The following is a 22,247-nucleotide window of genomic DNA, read 5'->3' as shown; positions in this document are numbered from 1 at the left end:
GATTTTGGAGAGATGTTGGTACTCCCATGTTTGTTGCAGCACCAGTCACAATAGCCAAGGTGTGGAACCAACTGAAATGTCTAATGATGGATGAATCAATAAAGAAAATGTGATATATACATGCAATGGAATAGTATTCAGTCTTAAGAAGGAAATCTTGACATTTCCTACAACTTGGATGAACTTGGAGGACATTTTGCTAAGTGAAATGGGCCAGTCACAGAAGGACAAATACTGCATGTTTTCACTTATATGAGGTATCTAAAGTAGACTCACAGAAGCAGAGAGTAAGATGGCCATTACCAGGGGCTAAGGAGAGGGGGTGAAGGAGAGTTGCCTATCAGCAAGCGTAAAGTTTTAGTAATGCAAGATGAATAAGTTGTAGAAATGTGCTGTACCACATCATCCCTCTAGTTAACAATATTGTATTGTACACTTAGAATCTGATAAAAGAATAGATCTCATGTTGAATGTTTTTACTACAATAAATAGAAAGAAAACATTTCTTAAGAATGTTCAGATCATTCAGTGGCCTCAAAGACTGGTAGAAGTGGTTATAGATGTCACCTTAAGTTGCCCCTAACTGCTTTCTTGGTTACTTGGGGATGTGTAAGCCGTCAGGGCTGGATTCTGGACCCTACTTGTTCCTTGCCCAAGTTTTTAGTTTACAAACAGCATTCTACATTTAATTAAAAGAGTTAGAGGTATTTGATGAGAGGTCCAACAAATGAATCACTCCATCACTTGGGACAGCGTTAGAGGTCTTTCAGGACTGGCTCTATCTTACTTTGTGTTCCCACGGAGGTTACTCATTGAGCTGTATTTGATTAGGTCTGACTCTTACCACAGATCCTGAATAAGCCTTGGGTTAAAAGCCATACTCTCTAGGTGTTTTCTAGCTCCCAGTGTTCCTGACTCTAAGCAGTAGTACTCACTAGAACCCAAAGCATTTGGAAATGCCACCGTAGCCTTGCATGTGTAAACAAAGTCTCTCTTCCTGTCATCACTGGGCGTTGGTGACTCTAGAATTCTTATTATAAAAACAAAACCATGAGTGAACAGCAACCTCCAATTTCTTGTTACGTTGTCCATGACTGCCAAGCATGAGGGCTACCCTTGGGTCTACCAAGATTCTGTGGCCCATTTGCTCCCTCCATGCACTCTTCTTGTTTTAAGTAGCTTGGTGTTTTGTCAATTATCTGAACTTCAGAAAGCCCTAACTGCATTCCATGTTATGGTGTTGCCTTGATAATTTTTCCAGATTTTTCTTGTCCTTCAAACTTTCTGGTGATCTCTACCTTTGTTGACAAAGGGCAGTTAAAGTGGATTTCACTTCATGCACACTGTGTGCCTCTCTGAAAGGACTTGTGAGTAGAACGTTACTTGATCCTTGGCTCTCTGAGGTTAGACAAGGAATTAGAAATATCTGAACTCTACTTTAGCCCCTAATCTTATCATTGCAAATGTGTGCTTAATAAGAAGCAGAATCAACACATCAGGTCAGAATAAGTTCAAATGGTCTAGAATTTTTATATATAGAAATGAAAAAAACATTGGCTAGAAACACTTAAAAATGCTGTCCTTTGTTAGGTATGTGGTTGTTCTCAAACTTCTCCCCACAGAATGTCATTTAAAGTTTTAAAGTTGAGATGACGTACATGCTTAACTAAACGCTTAATTTCTTTTTAGTTCTTGTGGTTACAGTGCAGAAGGAGACTCCTAGGAAACAGAATTCCCAATGAGATTTTGTAAAGATAGAGCTTTAGATTAACTTTTATCAGTTCTTGCCTCAAACCTCCCAAAATTATGTTCGGTGAATTCTAGGGGAATAAAACAGTCAAAAGTTTGTTAAATTATCTTCGCGTATAAGAGTTTGTTATAAGATCTATCTGGCATGTAGACAGAAGAGATTTTGTGAAAGCTTGAGCTGGTGGAAACAGGGTAGGGCAGATAAGGGTGGATACACTCCTGGTAAACAGTTTGTGTATCTCAGGTGCTGATATGTCCCTGTGAACTGAGATGACAGTGGCTAACCTGGCCTTGCCTCATCCAAGCTCACATGAGGGCAACTGATTTTGCAACAGCCAGGTTTTCTGCAGATAGGTGATGTTAAAGCCATATACTATGGTTAGCTCTCTGAGTCTTTATATTCTCCATTCCCTCACATGGAAGGACTGGGTTGTGAAATGTGACTAAGAACACCCACAAGGCTGGAGAACTTGCATGCCTGGGGACTTGAAACTGTGTGATTCCATGGTTGCCAAGTCAGAGAGATTGCTGGACTGAGTTGAGCCTGGCCCATCTGGGCTGTGAGGTGGCCCAACCCACCAGTTCTGTGTGATTAGGGAATTTATGGGCATATTAGGTCACTTCCTGTGAGAGCATGGATAGGGGAAGGCAGTCATATTCATTGCGTACCACAGAGAAGGCCCTACCCTAGATGCTTTACACAAGTTACCTTTATGTAAGTGATTCTCATCACAAACCTGCAAGGGCAATTCTATTACCTTCATTTGGTGAGCCAGAGAGGGTGCAAGTAATTTATGACAGGGCACACCTGGTTCATTGGTGGCACAGCCAGCATGCACACCAAGGTCTAGTTGACACCAAAACTTGTATTGTTTCTACTGTCCAGTTTTGGAGAATGTAGGCATAGGCATGAAAATTAGAGGCCAGAGATAGAGTCCATGGCTAGGAAGAGTGATCACGGATAAGGAGCAGAGCTGCATGCTAGAAGAGAGGTGGAGGAGAGTTATTCAGAAGGACAGTTTTAATGTGAGATGAGAAAGCCATAGAGTAAGATCCAGGACAGAGTGAGATTAAGAGATGGAAAAGCTGATCTTCTGCAGAGGGCACCACCTAGACACAGAGCTAAAAATATCCCTTGGAGAAAGGCAAAGGGCAAGAAAGAGTACCATGGGCCAGTTGGCTCACGTTTCCTCATGTAAGCCAGAGTGGCAAAGTGCAAGACAGTTATTTTTCTGCACGAATATGCATAACTCTTAGGAAACTTTAAAACAAATCTTTATTCTAGGAGTCGTCTTTTTCTATAATGTGTCTTTGTGACTTGTATGTGCAAGCTTCTGGTAAAACAACAGGCTCCACCCCAAATCCTGACCCAGGCTATTAAGATAGCCTGCTAGTACAGCAGCTGTCAGCCAAGATTTTGAAATTAAACAGTACCTGATCTTGCACTAGTCCTCTTAGAAAGATTTATGGGTGAGGCCAGTTCCCATTCACCTGGATCTTGTGGCTCTGGCCACTTCTGAGCACCCTCTTTGGGAAAGCGAGCTCAAGACTGATTGGGAACCGACCACCACTAGGCTTCAGGAGGGATTCAGGCTCATGGAGCAGAAAAGAGACAAGCATGGGCAAGGAGAGATGAAGGCCCGGGAAATGGAAATGCTGGGGTACAGAGTCAGTTAGATCCCATCCGATTACAAAAATATTTCTCAGACTCACTGGTCATATTGGCTGCCCGTTTCATGTCTGTGATGGGAAGAACCCACAGTGGCAGGCATCTTCCATTGCCTTCCAGGCAAGTCCAGTTTGGCTTGGACACGTGTGGTTGTGAAGACCTGGCAGGAAAGCTGAGGTGTAGTTTGGGAAGGCAGAGTTAAAAATCCCTATTAGGGCAATCCTGAAAAGGAGTCACACCCGAGGTCTGTGAAAGGATGCCAAGCCTGACCTTGCACTGGGCATGCTCTGCTTTTCCAGGTGGCGCTCAGGCACGAGGATGGCGATGAGACCGCGGAGCCACCCCCCAGTGGGTGCCGGGACCGGAGGAGGGCCAGCGTGTGTTCCAGTGGCGGGGGCGAGCACCGGGGCCTGGACCGCAGAAGGAGCCGCAGGCACTCAGTGCAGAGCATCAAGAGCACCCTGTCGGCCCCCACCAGTCCCTGCTCCCAGTCAGCTCCCAGCTTCAAGCCCAGCCAAGTGCGAGATCTGTGTGAAAAGTAAGCATTAACTTGGCAGTGGAGAGGGGTGCAAGGATGCCATCCAAAAGAGAGCCCACAGGTGCATGCCACTCTCCCTTCCCTGCTGGCCAGTTTGTCCCCCACCAACCCCCACCCCAGCATCGTTCCGTACCTCTTCTCAACCATTAAACCACCAGCCAAACATCTCAGGGCATTTCCCACACAGGGTGGCCCCTGGCGACTTTCACAGACTTGGTCTTATTAATCCCAGGAACTGTTTTTCAGCTACCTGTTTTTAAAAAGTATTATTTACTATCTCAGTTAATATCTGTTCGAAAAAGCTGTGTTTTATCAAATGGAAAAGACTTCAAACACAAAACTTTAGCCTAGAAATAAATGGTATGCCACTGTAGGAATATGAGATTGGAAGAGTCTTGCAATACTCCTGACGTTACAGGAATATCTCTGGGTTGGTTTTAGTTGAACAGAAAAAAATCCATAGGGGTTTCCAAATAGCTGTCTCTATATATTTCAGTACATACTAATTCCATCATTTAGTCTGAAACATTTTTATTGAGTGTACGTTAGAGGCCAGGACTACTCAAAGCCATGAAGATATATAAATAGAAAAGTATGATCTCTGTCCCTATGAGCCTCACCTTTGGGCTGGGAGGAAGAATGAGAATGGTAAGATAGAATAAAATGGAACGATTGGCAATCCTGTGAGATATTATATGTATTTAAAGTATACAGTTTGACAAAATCTGCCAAACCCAGAGTGGTTCTATAGTATAGAGGTACAACAGAAGGCTGGCCTGCCTGCTCCAGGGTCTGGATCCAGTTATATCTTCCCAAATGAATGCTCTGAGGTCACTGGGATGAGGGACTTCAGGGTCCAGTCCCTGCCAGCCAAATCCACAGGGGCTGACTGACACATTCCCATCCTGCTGCTGATAGTCTGGAAGCAGGAAGTGCTCATATCACTTGGCTGGATCATCCTCCCCCACCATAGAGATCCTCCTCGGAGTCAAATTTGGGTCACCAGGCTACATTATGAAGAAGAAAATCACTCAGAATAAGTTAGATGACCTTTAAGAAAGAGTGATCAAGATATATCCCTCCTCTCCATCTCTAAGGGAATACCCCACCAGCACCAAGAGGTGCCCCAAACAATCTGATACCCATGGAATCATTTGAGCAGGACCCAGGCCATGCCTTCAGATGCCTGTTATCCCAAGAGGAGGAGGAAGGCATTGGTCTGAGATAGATGTGCAACCATGGTCCATGTTGACACCCCTCTTCTACCTCGTAACCCCAGATGCCCTCTCTCTACAGGTTTTTATGTTTGAAAGTCTGTGTAAAACAAGCTCTATTTTAGTGAAAAGAAGACCTAAACTTTTCAACATATTAAGGAACAACAGTCTTTACCATGAGCGTTGCATCTTGTGATCTAGAATCTTAAAGAAACTCAGCCAGTTCTCAAAGAAAAAGCCCTTGAAGCTCTCTTCCGGCTGGCTTGAGAAGTTAACATGAAGAGAGTTGAGGAAACTGTACACAATCATCTGAAAAAAGCCTATTTATAAAACCACCCAAGATGCTGAGGGCAGGAGCTAGGTGGACCTTGTCAGTAGTACTTGGTGTTCTCCTGCTCTGTCATGTTTGTTCCTTGTCTGTTTCTTGCTGTTACACTTTTTGACGATTCCTGTGTTGTGAGTTCAGATGACAATGGTTTGCAATAGGCTGGTAAGTATGATGATATGGAAGTGGACCATCCTGGGCACGGTTCACAGTCTTGAAGTGCTGGGCTCGGTAGGATCTGAAACAGGAGGCCAGAGATGCCACTCTGAATGCTGTTTCCTTCATTCTTTTTGGAATTTCATTTTACTGGAATTATTACTTCAGTATTAATTTAGTGGCATTCGAGCAAAATATACTTTGCAGCTGGTAAGGACAGGTGACATTTTGTCTATCTAGATTGATGATTATGAAGTGACTTCTTTTATGAAGCCTGTTGGAGTGGTTTTGCCTGTGGCCCCAAAGTGATGGCATGATTTTGATGAGCCAGGAGTGAGATAGTGGGAAGGGGTGGTGAAATGCAGAATGGGAAATGATTTCTTCCTGCATAGCTTAGTCACCTGCTCAACATCCGTGCCTCAAAACTACCTCAGAGTCAAGTGGCTCGTTATGTTCTGTCCCCTGCATACTTTGAAAGACACAGAAGCTGCCTCATGTACATATATGCACATTGCTCTTCATCTCTGCAAACACCCTGACTGCACCTAACGCTGGCTTGTAGCAACATGCCTGCAGATGCCACATATGAAGGATTTGGTGCTAGATTTTATAACTCAGTGCCCCAAGTGATGCCAACTTTTGTAAAGAAGGGAGAAATATGTTTTAGAAAGGGGTTCATATTGCTCTAAAAAAATATAGGGCAGTCTCCACTCAGATGGCCCTTTTGTATCCATCTGAATTTAACTCTCATGATCATCCTCTGTAAGATTCAAACGGGACAGGTTTTATTATTCTCATTGTACAAGTGAGAAAACGGATGGGGCTAAGTGCCTATTCCAAAGGACTAAGGGCTATGACCAAGGGTTGGGCCCTTGGCTCTCAATGTCCAAAGTATGCAGACTCCTTCCCAGGCAACCACATCCTAGCCAGCCACTCCTAAACATATTCCTCAAGCGAGATGATTAAAGAGACAATTTGATTTACATACCTTGTAGGTATTTTTTTTGTTTGAGGTAAATACAAAAATTCAAGACTTGAAAAGGAGAAATGCTTAGTCTCCCTGTAGACTTAAGCTAGCTATGTGCTTTAATTCTAATGAAGACTAATAAGAGCCTGAATGCAGCTTTGTTTGGTTTGGTTTCTTAAGAAACTGAACTCCACACTGAGCATTTGCCCAATAAGTTACAAGTGTATTGGTCACTGGTCAACTAAACACATCTTTATGGGACTGTGTATGTCATAATGAGTTTCATCTTTGCACTTAAAATTTACAAATTTCACTGGAAGGGGAAAAAAGTCTTAATACTAGAAAGTTCTTAAAATTTATCTAGCCCAAAGCAGGAGCCCTTTCTGTCATGTTCCCAAGAGATGGGGTACACTTCCAGGCATGGGTGCTCTCTTTCCTGAGGCACCCCATCTGCCCTTGAACTATTCTGTTTATCCTGGTTCTTCCTCTCTTGACAAAAACAGGGCTACTTCCTGCTCTGTCTGTCAGTCTTTCTGATATCAAACACTGCATGGGACCTAACAAGTGAACTTTCAGTTTCATCCTGCTGATTTCCACACAACATTCCGAACTATAGAAGTAATTTTGAACTTCATTTAGTCACTAATGTTAACAGTTGTGCCATGCAGCTTTCAGTCATGTGTATATTTTAATATACATGGAAGAGTGACCTGGCAGATAGTGGATATTGACAACTGGTTAGGGAGTGGAGGGTCCAGACTAGTGCCACATGCCTCAGCAGCAGGGTCTGCAAACTTTCTCTGTCAAGGGCCAAGTCATATGTTAAACTTGGAGTACCAGACGGTCTCTATTGCAACTACTCAACTGAATTCTGCCTTTGTAGCATGTCAGCAGCCATCAGCCACTGGTACCGGCATGAGCATGGCTGCATTCCAGTGACATTTTATTTATGGACACTGAGATTTGAATTTTACATGTCATGAAATATGATTCTTTTGATTTTTTTTCAACCATTAAATATGTGAAAACCACTCTTAGCTCACAGGCCATATAAAAACAGGTGGTAGGCCAGATGTAGCCCACAGGCTGTAGTTTGCCAACCTCTGTCCCAGGGGTCTGGGTTTCTAGAGGGAGGTTGGAGGAAATTGACCTTTAATTGGCAAAGGGGAGTATGTGGCGTATGAGAGAAAAATCCACCGTGTTATGTGTGAGGGCTATGGGCAATAGTATTCTTAGATTTGCTGTTAGAGCAAGGAAGTCAAAGGAAAATTCTGTGAAGAGATTGAGACTATATGGGACTTTGCTGATGGCTAATCATGAGTTCCCAGAGCACAGAGGCCGAAGATTGAGGCATTGGAGAAGGGCAGGAGATAAGCCAGATTGAGGGACATATGGAGAGGAGGGGACTGTGTGATAAGTCCAGGGAAGGTTGGACTGTGCAGGCCGGGACTGGTCCCAGTGGTCCCTTCGGGCAGTGGTTCTTGAGCAGGGATGATTTTGCCACCTAGGAGACATCTAGACACATTTTTGGTTGTTATAGCTGGGATGGGGTAGTGCTCCTGGTGTCTGGTGGATCGAGTCCAGGAATGCTGTTCTGCTAAGTGCAGGATAGCCCCCTGCCAAACAAATAATTATCTGTTTTAAAATGTCAGTAGTGTTGAATCTGTGAAATTCTGCCTTAGGGGAAGGTGGATCGTTGGTTATATAATCCACATGATGCTGAGATAGTGTTTTGGCCATTGGAAAGGGCAGTTTTCTTAGAAGCATTTGGAACTCTGCACCTACTTTAAATGTTCATGTGCATGGGTCAAAATTGACTCTTTTTTAGAGAATATAATCAGCTAAAACACAGATCTATAAAATATATTTCTAGTTTAAAGAAAATCCATTGGTATTTTACAAACACATGTCATGGAAACAGTATTTCTCAAAGGAGATAGGAATTGTCTTTCACAGCTGACTGGTTACTCTGGGCTACTACATGGTTTACAGCAGAGTCTTTTTTTGATTTTAAGTCCATTTAGCAAAGTTTTGCATTTCAAATTCTCAGGAAATATGCTTGAACACCTTTAGGGGACCAAAGCTTGACTGAATCTCATGTTAGTAACTGAAATGCCAACATATCCAATTCTAATTGGCTTCACTCACATCCATCACTCCAAAAAATTGACATAATGGAATGTGACACCAGCATAAAACAACGTGGCAAGAGAGAACAATGATTGTATAAGAGAGGTGTGACAGTCTACAGCCAGGCTTCACGAACCTGTTCAGAGGAAGAGGAACCCAGCACAGTTTCACTAGAAATGTTCAAGTGGAGCCGAGGAATCAGCACTCAGAAGCAGCAGTGGGCAACTCTCCTCTTGGCTGCCAATATTTTCAACTGATGGTCAAGAAGGAAAAAAGTTACATATAAGAACTGCTGATTTTTTTCCATGTAAGTTAAACCAGGGTTACAGAAAAATTGACTAATGTATGTTGCACAGGAGTCCTCATTCTAATAAATGCAAAGTGATAAGGATATATAAATGGGTCTTGTGGGAGTCAGGAGTTGTGACCAAGCCTTGACCTTGTAGTCGGGAGCACAGCAGTCTGACCTACAGACATACTTGACCCTTGAGCAGCAGAGAGAAGATGTGGCCTGGCCTCAGCTGGTTCCAGGAGCAGGAGAGACCATGCTCAGGTGGGCTGCAGGCCAGGAGTACTGATGCAGCAGTGGAGAGCCCACTTCAGCTGCAGGGAGAAGTCTGGCAGGGGTTTGGTGTGGGGCAGGGTGCAGAGACCAGCACTGGAAGCTCAGCCTGTACCTGGCAGAGAGCACACCACTGCTCTTAAGAAGTGGGGAGCACTCAGTCTTCACAAATCCTCACCAGAGGGGTGTTCAGAATCGCTGTGGTCTTGGGCATAGGATGGAGGTATTGCAGCATGGGAGGGCAAGTTCAGACCTCGGCTCTCCCAAAATAGCTGTGTGTCAATTTATATATGGCCATTGGCTCATAGTAGTCACTGAATAAATAGCAACTCTTTATGTATTTATTTATTTATTTTTAATTAATTAATTAATTAATTTTGAGATGGAGTCTCGCTCCGTCATCCAGGTCCAGGTTAGAGGGTAGTGGCGCGATCTCGGCTCCCTGCGAGCTCCACCTCCCGGGTTCACGCCATTCTCCTGCCTCAGCCTCAGCCTCCTGAGTAGCTGGGACTACAGGCACCTGCCACCACACCCGGCTAATTTGTTGTATTTTTAGTAAAGATGGGATTTCACCGTGTTAGCCAGAATGGTCTCCATCTCTTGACCTCGTGACCCGCCCACCTCAGCCTCCCAAAGTGCTGGGATTGCAGGCGTGAGCCACCACACCTGGCCTCTTTATATTTTTAAATAAAAATGATAGGATTTAAAGATGTGATGCCACCTATGTGATGTAAAATGAAGAGAATTGTACCGTATAGTACAAAGATGAATATGACAATAACAGCTACAACAACAGGTAGCCTTTATAGAGCACTTAATCATTTGCCAGGCATTACATTAAGCACTTCAAGTGTATAAACTCCATTTTTGCTCTTACGTCACGATATAAGTACTGTTATTGCTGTGTGACAGGAGGGGAAGCTGAGGCACGGGGAGTTGAAGTACCATGCCCAAGGTTCCAAGGCTAATATATGGTGGAGCTGGTTCTAGAGTTCAGGTGGTCTAGCTCCAGAGTCCATGTCCTCACCATTCTCCTAAATAACCCTTATTTCTGTTCTTCTGTGGAAATAAATATATGCTGAGTACTTGGCAATTACTAAATGCACTAATTGCATTCACTATTTATTATTGGATCTATATTTTTCATGTCAGTACATTAAAAATTATTGCTTAATGGTACGTTAAAAAATTATTGCCTAATGTTCCAATATATAGATATACCATAATACCATGATGCTGTCATTCATTTTGCTGTGGCTTGGTTCCATTTTTTTTCTCATACCAAACTTGCTGTAATGAACATACACACTGGTGCACATACACATGTTTGTGTATATATGTTAGCATTAGCACTCTTAGATTCTTAGAAGTAGAATTCTAGACTGTGGACATTTACATTTTAAATATTGATATTGCCTTATTGCTCTCCACAAAGGCTGTATGGGTTTACTGTCCATCAGCATATGACTCACCATTTTCCCACACCATCACTTAATGTTAGGAGATTTTCAGAATTTTTATAGTACTGAAAAGTGAAATGTGCCTCAGCATTGTAATTTGCATTTTTTATTACTACTGAGGCTGTACAACTTTAATTGCTTCATTAGCTATTAACATTTCACTTTCTTAGTGTTGCCTGTAAATATTCTTTGCTCATTTGTCTCCTGGTTTGCCTATTTTAATTGACCTACAACCAGTCTTTATTTTTAATATGGAAACCTTCAGATTCAAAAGTAGAATGTAAGTATTCTTTATGCATTTTAGAATTAATATTTTGACCATTTTTTCTGTCTCTCAAATGTCTTTTAGCTGAATTTCTGATACCTGTCATCATATGCACTAAATACATTTGTTATGGTGTCCAGTTTGTGAGTCCTGTCCCATGTGGTTTTTAGGTGTCATGCTTGCTCAGCAATGTGTGTCCTCTTTTTAACTGTAGCCTCTGCATTGTCCTGGGAAAATGGTATGCTGTTCTTCCTTCAATGCCTAGGATGTAAGCAATGGAAGAGGTAGGGATGGAGCCAATATTAGCAGTGGCGAATCTGTACCGGTCTGCATCAACTCAATTTTTGCCTCCTCGAAAGAAAGAATTTGTCTGAGGGGCAAAAGACAGAGTGAGAGACTAAGACAAGCTTTTGAGCAGGAGTGAGAGTTTATTAAAAAGTTTCAGAACAGGAACAAAGGAAAGTAAAATACACTTGGAAGAGGACCAAGCAGGCGCCTTAAGAGATCCAGGTGCACTCTTTGGCCTTTGACTTGGGGTTTTATACATGGACGTGGTTCCAGGGTTTGTGTCTCTTCTCCCCTGATTCTGCCCTTGGGGTGGGCTGTCTGCATGCGCAGTGCCCTGCTGGCGCTTGGGAGGGGCTGCATGTGCACTGTGTTTACTGAAATTGTGTGCATGCTCACTTGAGGCGTTTTCCCCTTGCAGTGCTCCTAGAGGTCCTAGAGGAAGGTCATATACCAGTTAAACTCTGCCATTTTGCCTCTTAGTGCACATGCTTGAGCCCAATCACCCAACTCCTGAGATCTTAGCAGGAAGCTGCTGATCACTGACTTTCTGTCTCTTAGGAGACTGCCTTTCCCTGGCACCAGCTGTGACCAATTGTTATTTTAAAGAGACAGTTTAACAACTGCCAGACCATCACTTGATGGTCACCTGACATTCCTGGAGTGGGGGGACACTCTCCTTCCCTAGTCATATCTGCCTAACTGCCTACTCTAACATCGGCGTTTATGGAGGATTAAGTTTGTGCTGGCTATGGGACTAAACCATTTTACATGTGTTGTAAATTCCACGAACAAGGTAGGAGTATTGTCCCCATTTTACAGGTGAGGAAACCGAGACACAGATTAAGGAGCTTGTCCTCAGATTACAGAGGCTCTGCTGGGTTGGGACCCAGGCAGTCAGGCTCCATAGCCTGCACTCAAAAGCTAACATACCTGAAACTACTCTCTGAGTCTATAGAATGTGTTCAGTAATGAGAATGTTTTATCTTTTGAGGACGAGTTAGATTTGTTGAGAAAGCAAAAAATCACTCGGCAATTGATTTATTGGAACTTGGTAATGTTAGCAAGCTGTATTGTTTTTTAGTCACTGTTTGATTTTGATCCCGAAATCATACTGATTTGCTTGTTTTTCTCGTGAATGGACGTTGAAGACATTTTATAGAGGGGACTTCGGAAAATGTTCAGAGCAATAGCTGCAACACTAGAACAAGGCTTTCCAGTTAGTCATGAGTAACCATTACCTTGGCGACGGAGTAAGGGAAGATATAGAGAACGGAAACTCATACTTAAAAGGAAGCCACAGTTAACTATCAATTATCGGGAGGCTGTGGAGGAGCAGAGACCTAAGCCATCCTCACTTTTTGAGGGCTCATAGCTGATGCATACCAATTAGTGGCCTAGCAGGTGTAGGATGTGGGTAGCCAAGCCTTGGGGCTATGCCTCTGGGGTGAGAGCTAGAGGGAGGCAATTGGAGGGGTGTTGTTTTCTGTTTTCCTGCAGGAATGAAGAAGAGTTTTGGCATCTCTCCACCAGCCACAGGAAGTAGTGGGCAAATCGGGGAGCCTAATTATGGAATTGTGCTGGGGGGTGAGCTCATCTTCCCATGTTTTGACAGGAAGGAGGCGTGTTTACATGTCTAAGTTTTAGGGCAGCACAGTTTCCCGTGCTTTGTCCACAAAACTTCATTGCCAGGATTAGAGAATTCATCCTGGGTCTACAGTCGAATAGCAGAATAGTAGAGCAGCCCTATCTCTTTCTTGGAAGCAGTTGGCAATGAGCAATCTATTTGCAAGCAGAAGACATACTGTGAGATGAGGTGTTATACAACGTTAATCTACAAAATCTGCAGCTCAGGTGACCTGCTCAGCCCTGGCTCCTGGAGGAAGGCTGGCCGTGTGCAGTGAAAGAGCAGCAGGTGAGGTGGGGGAGGCGGGGCATAGGCGTGGTTGTGTATAAACTCAGAATGATGGTGCCTTACTCCTTAATACGGTGGTGGGAGAGTTAACATAAATATGTGCTTTGCCCAGTGCTGTTATTATCATCAATCCATGCCCTGGAGCATTCACGGATATTACTCTGTTAAAGAAGATAATTGTTAAATGAATATGGGCATGAATTGGAGAAAATATTTTGTGCACCCGCATAAACATGCTAGAGGATTTCACAACAGCCAGATTAGCAACCACTGGTACCATGAGTGGCAAGTAGCTACTTGGGAAGATTTATCTGATGGTAGGTGATGTGTTATAAATGGGATTCACTGACAAGGGTGGTGACCTCCTGAAAAAAGTATGATTGGAATACAGCCAGTGATTCAGCAGTGTCCAAGAGATTCATGCTGAGTGTTCAATAGCAAAGGGTGGCCTGGAGAGAAGAGGTCTGGGAAGGCTGGGAGAGTGGGCTTGGAAATGGGAGAAACTGTACTGAATAGAGGCAGAGGCACTGGAGCATGAGGAATAAGTTACTTTGCAATGCTCCCAATATCTGGGGAAGGATTGGTTTCTCAAATATTCACTGTGACCAGATTGCAAATTTCTTGTGGGTTTGAACTTTGCTGAATTGAATCTGAGGATCTTTCTAGGTTCTGAAGAAATTGGCAAAATTTTATCCTTAAGGCCAAGTGGAGCTACTGATGAATTTCAAATGATTAAGTGAAAATCAGGGTAGTGTTTAGTGTGGGGAGCTCATTGGGGGAGAGCAGGCTGCACAAGGAGATTGGTGCAGGGCTTTTGCTGGTCAGGAAGGAGTGGAGGGGGCCTGACTGAAGCAGGGGCAGAGAGAAGGGAAAGTGCAGGGAGATGATGAGAATGCAGGAGGCTGTGGTTTGTAGGACAGTGACTAGATTGCATGGTGACAAAGACAAAGAGGCTTGAGGTGATTCTCCGGCAATCAGTAACCCAGGCCAGTCAGTAAGCTCTGGGATGTATCTGTGGGTCAGGCAGGTGGAAATTCCCACAGTCAGTTGGATAGGCACTTCTGGAACTCTAGTACCTGTAGGTGATGGTTGAAGCTCTGGTTTAGAGGCCCTAACCTAGGAAAAATAAACTGCGTGAGCAGGGAAGTGGTAGGGAAAACCTGCAAGAGAATATACAGAACTTTCATCTCATGAAATGAAGAAACTGAGACCATCACCCACATTTTAAGTCAATGAACCTTGACATCAATTATCAAGTGTGACTGTTTCTCAGGCTAGAGTGAACTTAGGTGGTATGAGGGCTCTGGAAGAAACAAGCTGTTTACTTGGGGAATGGAGGTGAACATATCTCAGACAGAAATGTTCAAGTTTCTAGTTGAATGTTTTACTTGCTTTGGGAATTTTCTTTTAGTGCCAAGCTTCCCTTTGACCTGTCCAAACCCCACATCTCCTGTAATAGGCACCTTCTCATCTGTGTTTTGAATGTTCACAGCACTTTCTAAGGCTCGATTTTTGCTGGCAGTCCACACAGGCATTGGTGTGCATCATCCAGCTAGAGAATAAGCATCTCTCTATATATAGCCCTCTGCAACTCCCGGGATCCCTTTGGAGATGGAGCAGAGGCTATCTAAGGAGTACTAAGCTGGATTGATCAAATCCAGCCATGGAAAGAGAAATGAGATTATTTTTGCTTGATAAGAGCCTGTGGAGACAGCCTGGTGGTAACTCTTCATTGATGAAGGTTGAACAAATAGGGAAATGAAACCCTGAACATGTAGGTTGAAGAGGCCAAATTTGACAGCCAGAAAGTCCATCTGGGCAGAGGTGATGCTGGTGTGAATCATTTTGCAAGGGAGTCTTCTGGGAATAGGCTTTGGAAATTGAAGAAGGCCCAGTTGGAGAGACCTGGAGAAGGTCATGCTTGTGCCCAGCTTGTACTTAATGGGCTGATGGTGATGACAGAAGCATCATATTCATGTTGAAAAAATATTTATTGTTTCTAAATGAGGTAATTTTTATGTTTCAGTGACTAATTGGAATTAACACAGGCTGTAATCATGATCCAAATATGTCTCATGGTACCCTATATCATGGTTTCATCAGTTTCCTAGTGGGAATGGGGCTTTGGTGAGATGGGCAGGGAGAGTGACAGGACAAGGGATGAGAAGTAGTGGACATCCTGTGCACATGAATATCATCAGACGAGCTGATGGTGTTCAGGAAGTAATCTAAAGATGGAAGGATTAATGGCTTCTTCCAGTCCTTAAAGAGAAGAGGCATTTTTTTTTTCCAGCCACAAAGAATTTATCATAGACAGAGGTAGCACAGTAGAGTGGTTAGAAGCATGAACACTAGAGCTGGACTTCGTAGGTTCAATTCTGGCTTACTAGCTGTGATCCTGGGCAAATTTCTGAACCTCCCTGTGCCTCAGCTCCTCATCTGTGGATGGGGATATTCATAGTCCCTAGCACAGAGGTTCCTGTGAGTACTGAAAGAGGGAACCATATGAACTGCTTAGCATAAGTACACCTGGCACAGAAGTTGTTAAGTAAATAGAATAAGTGAGTGACTACAGCCATCCCAAGGAAAGCCTGCCTTCCCCAGAGAGATCCTTGGGAGGCAGAGAAAGACAAAGGATAGGGAAGCCAGTTCCTGGTCCTCAGAAAGTGCCCTGCAGAGGCCGGGCATGGTGGGTCACGCCTGTAATCTCAACACTTTGGGAGGTCAAGGCAGGTGAACCACTTGAGCCTAGGAGTTCAAGACCAGCATGGGCAACATGGCAAAACATCATCTCTCTACAAAACAAAAACAAAAACAAAAATTAGCCAGGCATGATGGTGCGCACCTGTAGTCCCAGATACTTGGGAGGCTGAGGTGGGAGGATTGCTTGATCCTGGGAGGCAGAGGTCATAGCATAGTGAGCCAAGATTGCACCACTGCACTCCAGCCTGGGTGACAGAGTGAGTGTCTCAAGAAACAAAAAAGCAAAACAAAAAGCAAACAAAAAATGAAAGTGCCCTGCAGAACTCAAGAAAGCCTGGGCACATTTGGGATGATTCTGTGTAGCTGAAATGCCTTTGATGGTCCCGAGAGAGCATACTTCCCGAAGACATGATAGCTCAGTGAGGAATCCAGAGACTATTATATCACACTTCACAAGTACTCAATTACAGTATCCACATGGCCCCAGAGAAATAATTTCATTCCTGAGGCTTTTTTTTCTTTTCCCCCCACAGCCATGTGGTTCTGGTTTTATAAACATGAGATTAAAAACTGACTAGAGATGAGCCCTCATAAGGAGGTGGCCGGTCAGGGCTTGTGGGGTGCAGGTATTTGTCTCCTAGGGATCCTTGGATGGAGCAGGGATGGTGGGGTCAGGCATGTCATGGCTGCATGCGTGTATGCAGGCCTTCCGGTATGGAATACATACTGAATTACCAGACTTCAGAAGCTATTTTTTCTTTTTCTATATATTTTTGCATCCATAACAAGCTTTGCAAAACTGCCTTCCAAATGGAGGGTCAAATAATTTTGATCATGAAATCAGGAAAAAACAACGATGAAGTACCTTGAACTGTACCTTTGTTTTTGTTTGCATTTATGGACTTGGGTCCACATCCACGGTAGCTCATGTCTATAAGTAAACGAGCAGGCCACCAGCTCTCCAGAAGAGAAGCCCTCAGTACGAGGTGTGTTATTTCAGACTAGCCTTACATTAAAAGACTCCTTCGTCAGTATTGACATCTTATGACCTTTGATATTATAGTTACTGATTTTGTTGAGACAGGAATATTGTCTTCTGGGACTAAAAGAACAAAATCATATTCATTTATTCATCTAACTCCTATTTCTTTTTTGTTTTTGTTTGTTTTGGTTTTTTTTTTTTTTTGAGGCAGAGTCTTGCCCTGTAACCCAGGCTGGAGTGCAGTGGCACAATTTCAGCTCACTGCAGCCTCTGCCTCCTGGGTTCAAGTGAGCACATCCAGCTAATTTTTGTATTTTTAGTAGAGATGGGATTTTACCACGTTGACCAGGCTGGTCTTGAACTCTTGACCTCATGTGACCCTCCTGCCTCAGCCTCCCAAAGTGCTGGGATTACAGGTGTGAACCACCACACCAGACCCCAACTTCTATTTCCTTGTGCCTCTCATGTTCTTGGATCTGAGGATACAGTGGTGAACATGAACCTTACAAAACATACAGTTTCATAAGACAGAGTGCAAATATTATAGCAAATAAATACGAGTAGCTTTGGAAGAGGGCTTTTGAAGCAAGCCAACAGGGCCATGTGGCAGAGGGTTACAGGGATATAAGAATATATCCTTGAGGAGGCCCTCCAGAAGTGCACAAGGACGTGGACAGGAAGAAGCATTACTGCGTCCCTGTGGTACAGCATGACGAACAATTGGGGACTAGCTAGGTCAGTAAAACGTCTACTACTTTTGGATGATTTATGTGGTAGATGCCACCAGCAGGTAGAAGAAATGCACAATACCAATACCAGAAGTGCTAACATAGTTGTCAAATCATTTGCTGTGTAAAAAGATTATAGAATAATATGTTTTTTTTTAAATCTAGAAGTTTACCCACCAAATGTATAACAGTGATTATTTCTGGTCAAAGGGGACTTAACTGTTATCAGTAGTAGTATAAGCATACTTCCTATCTCAAAGGGAGTATGAATTCCTGTAAGTAAATATTCATTAAAAATAACAAAAACTCTTTAGAAAACAGAAAACGGTGATGGGGCTGATCCAGAAAACCTCCTCATGCATTTAGGTTGAGTCCCAAAGGATGAGAAGAGTCAGAGAAGAGCTCCCCAGGCCAAGGGCATGCCATGTGCAGTGGCAAAGGGAGAAAAGGGCTTGGTATAGCTGGGAATCTAATAGGCATCTCAGGAGGTGAGGCTGTAGTGTGTGGCCGGAGACAGGTGGCACAGGGTGGAGATGAGGTTGCACGGTGAGCAGCAGACCAGGACCTGCAGGGCCTGGGAAACCACAGCACAGAGTCCAGTTATTAGTCAGCATGTGAGGCTCATTTGTGCCCATCTGAAAAGCTGCCTGTCTGCCTGCCTGCCGGCCTGGTGGGGATAGGATTGGAGGCGAGGAAGAGTGGCAGCAGGGACATGGGTCGTGGCTATTCATGCCAAGCTACTGTGAGAAACATTGATAACTTAGACCAGGGTAGTCTCAACCCTGCCAGGCATCTAAAATAACCCATGTTCAGGTTCTACCCCAGAACAGTTGAATGCAATTTCTGAAAGGAGAGCCTGACCATTCACATTTTAAAAGAATATGCCTTAAGGATGCAAATCTCTAGGCTGGAGGTTGTCGGTGGTGTGGAGAGGCATGAAGCGTTGAGGCATGCATTAGAGAGAGTGTCAGTCGCCCCCATTGCTGGACCTCCCAAGGTCACCCTCAACAGCCTTGAGCTTGTCCTGGTTTAGGAGGGTGGTCTCTTTCCATATGTGAAAAACACACATGAGATTAGTCATTGTACAACTTCTGGAAGTGACAAAACATGTCTCATGTCCACACAATTGGATTGTTTAGTCACAACAGCCAGAACTGGAGTCTTCCATTCCAGTGTATTTCCCTTCATTTTAAGAGTGAAATAAGACCTGGATTCACCAAGGTCTCAGGACAGATTCAAACCAGACCCTGAGCAGTGCTGTTGTTTTGCCTCTGAAGGCTGCCTTCCTGAAATCTCAGGAGGGGACTATGCTTAGTTCCTGCTCTTTCCAAAGTTCTTAGAAAAATGCAGCCTACCTTCATCCTAGTTTCTCTGTCAACTTCTGCTCTGTCAACTTCTGAGGGACATTTAAAGCAACGAATATCTGTGGCTTAGAATAAAGTTTTTTTTTTTTTTTTTTTTTTAAACACAAAATCAAGGTATACAAAAAAACTCCTGAGAAGCCTCATAGTCTGTAGTAATCACTAGATCCATTTGTTTTACACCTGAACAAATCTGTAACCCCAGTTACTAATCGAGTTTTTTTTTCTGTTGATGTTTATACTCTGCAGACTTAAATTCCATTATGTTAAACTACTCCATGTTTCAGCAGAAATAATGTGCTTGATCCTTTAATATTTATTTGATTCTAAAACAAAATAGCAAAATAATGGCTTATGTATTAAGGTACTAGCCTATAGTCCAGCTTCTTGGGTATATTTGGGATCCATGAGCTATACTTTATACTCCTCCTAAACTTTGCTTGCTACAGGGACAATAAATACTTTCCTGTCTAACTTTGGGTTCTCACCATGGAAACATCGGAGCAACAGCTGGGCTCTGTTCGATGTCTTTTCATTCTCTTGGCTGGTAAAAATCTTTTGCAGAAACTTTTTAAAAAACTTGATGGCTAACAAAACTCTACTTTTAAGTGAAATCACTGATTCAAGCTGGCCAGGTATTTTTCTTAACTGATTACGATTGCTAATTAGAAGTTTTCAAATGTTACCTTGGGCCCTTGGTGACCTAGAAACAGCCTTAAAGTTAACAAAGTGTGAGTCACTGTGAGGCCAAGATCAAACTGCAATTTAAGGATTCAGTAACACAGAGGGCTGCAGACCAAGACCAGAGGGCCACGTTCTTTACCAAAAATGAAGCAAAATATTTCTATAAATATCTTATATGTCCTATGCATTTTATGGAACTAAATGGGACAGTTTAAATGTCTGCATTTTATCTAAACCTTAAGACAGCTTTTTGACTAGTTGCCACAAATGGGTCATAAGACACTGCTCCTCCAGGCTTTCAGGACAACTAGGCAAGTCTGGGGTGACTGGGCTCTGGGCTGATCTTCTGGGAGCCGCACGCAGCCTTGTCCAATACAAGGTGTTATTTTTCTCTATGCTGTGTGAAAGAAGGATTGATAGGCACGGTTCAGGAGACTATTGCTTAGAAGGAACCGTGCAATGATGAAAACAGTTTAGATTCTGCTTTAGTTTCATGGGGTAGCCTGGCATGGCATAAAGGAGTCTGGCCTGGACATTAGGAGATCAGAGTTCTTACTGGCAACTTGTTTGATCTTGCCCTCTCAAGACCCCATCCTTCATCTCTGCAACATGGGGAGATATCTGAGGTCATCTCCAAGTAATTGTCAGTCTTTCCCTTGGATCATCCATAGCAAGAGCCTCTGTGCTGAATGCTGTGCAAGTCCTCAGGGCCATGGAACTGCAGCAGGCAGCAAATACTTATTGGATGTCCCTCGGAGCCAGGGCTCTGGGCAGGGTCTCCTGGAGAAACAGAGCAGGAAAAGTAACTCTACTCAAGAAGAATGGCTCTTGCAAGGACTCCAAGAATGAAATGCCCTTGGTGTTCAGTGGAAGCTTGACATATCAGTAGACTGTGTAAGACTGGGGTGGGAGGTTCACAGAGGGAGAATGGAAGATGAAGTTGGAGAGGTGATAAGGGATTAGAGATTAGCGAGGCAAATTAGACTTGATCCTAGGTCAGTAGACATGTTTCACAAGGGAATGTCATGTGCAGAATTCCATCTTGTCCCTTACTCAGGTCCTTTTTGGCTTTAAACAGCCAAGTTTTGCTTCAACAGCATGGTAGAAGCTTTTCGAGTAACTTGGGCCCCATAGGTTGAATACTTCCTGCTACAGTGAGTTGTTTAGTGTCTCTTCCCTCACTGGTCTGTAATCCAAGGGTGGGGACTTCGTTTAGCTACTGCACCCTAGCATCTTTGCACATAAGTGCTCAATAAAGTTTGTTAAGCTGGGTGTAGTGGCTTATGTCTGTAATCCCAGCAACTTTGGGAGGCTGAGGCGGGTGGATCACTTGAGGTCAGGAGTTTGAGGCCAGCCTGGCCAACATGGTGAAACCCTGTCTCTACTAAAATTACAAAAATTATCCAAGTGTGGTGGTGCATGCCTGTTATCCCAGCTACTGAGGCTGAGGCAGGAGAATCACTTCAACCCGGGGGGCGCGGGGGGGTGGAGGTTGCTGGGAACCAAGATCGCACCACTGTACTACAGCCTGAGTAACATAGCAAAACTCAGTCTCAAAAAAAAAAAAAGTTAAATAGAAGGAGATAAAGCCCTTGCCCCATAATTACACTGCCTTTTTAGTAAACTAATGCAGGAACAGAAAACCAAATACTGCATCTTCTCACTTATAAATGGGAGCTAAATGATGAGAACACATGGACACATAGAGGGGAACAACAGATACTAGGACCCACCTGAGGGCAAAGGATGGGAGGAGCAAGAGGAAGAGAAAAAAATAACTGTTGGATACTAGGCTTAGTACCTGGGTGAAGAAATCTGTATAACCCTTGGGATGTAGTTTACCTATGTAACACTCATACATATGTGTCCCTGAACCTAAAATAAAAGTTTAAAAAAACTGTTTCATTACATATTTTAAAAATCCTAATTGTACAGAGTTGGGTTAATTATATCCTTGGTTCATGACACATTGTCATCACTGGTCTGTGCATGACTGTCTTCTGGTTTATTTTATATAATATTTATGAATATAATAGAACATCAAGGAGACTATGACTTGACTTAAAAAGCAAGGTGTTACTTCTAAATTCCATCTCTGTGCTTCCCACTCTCCCATCCCTAGGCCTGGGTAACCAGCACTTAAATATGTGTTTATCACTGTCTTATGGGGTTTTATTGTGGGTATTTTTTTTTCAGTATTTTTTTTACTTTTTTTCCTCTACTTCAATGGTTGTATTTTTTAAGTGTTACTACACACATATGACACATTATATAATTCTGATTTTCTGCACTTCGTTGTAAATGTATGTTCTTTCTTGGACTTGTTTTGGTCACTAAGCGTTATGTTTCTGGTGGTCGTCCATATTGTCATGTGAAGCTGGCAATATGGATTTTCACTGCCTGGAATTTACCACAATCTTTATATATTTTTTCTCTTTGGTGGGCATTTGGGTCATTTCCCCAGCTTTTGACAATTACAGATAGTGCTGCTGAGAACATTCTTGGACTCTCATCCTAGTGCACTGGTGCTTCAGTATCCCTAGGGAAGATTTCT

General features: G+C 43.3%; 1 protein-coding gene across 1 annotated transcript in view; it reads left to right on the top strand.

Moving 5' to 3' along the window:
• FHOD3 (formin homology 2 domain containing 3) overlaps positions 1-22,247 on the top strand; it is a 245,489-nt gene that overhangs the window by 77,619 nt on the left and 145,623 nt on the right. The window contains exon 6 of the mRNA XM_011943648.1: positions 3,718-3,956. Within this exon, the coding sequence (XP_011799038.1) occupies positions 3,718-3,956 (239 nt within the window). The remainder of the gene's footprint in view (positions 1-3,717; positions 3,957-22,247) is intronic.

The sequence above is a fragment of the Colobus angolensis genome, unplaced genomic scaffold, assembly GCF_000951035.1.
Source record: "Colobus angolensis palliatus isolate OR3802 unplaced genomic scaffold, Cang.pa_1.0 Scaffold220, whole genome shotgun sequence".
Classification (NCBI taxonomy): Eukaryota; Metazoa; Chordata; class Mammalia; order Primates; family Cercopithecidae; genus Colobus; species Colobus angolensis.
The sequence above is the reverse complement of the archived record's forward strand: the minus strand, read 5'-3'. Positions and strand labels throughout refer to the sequence as shown.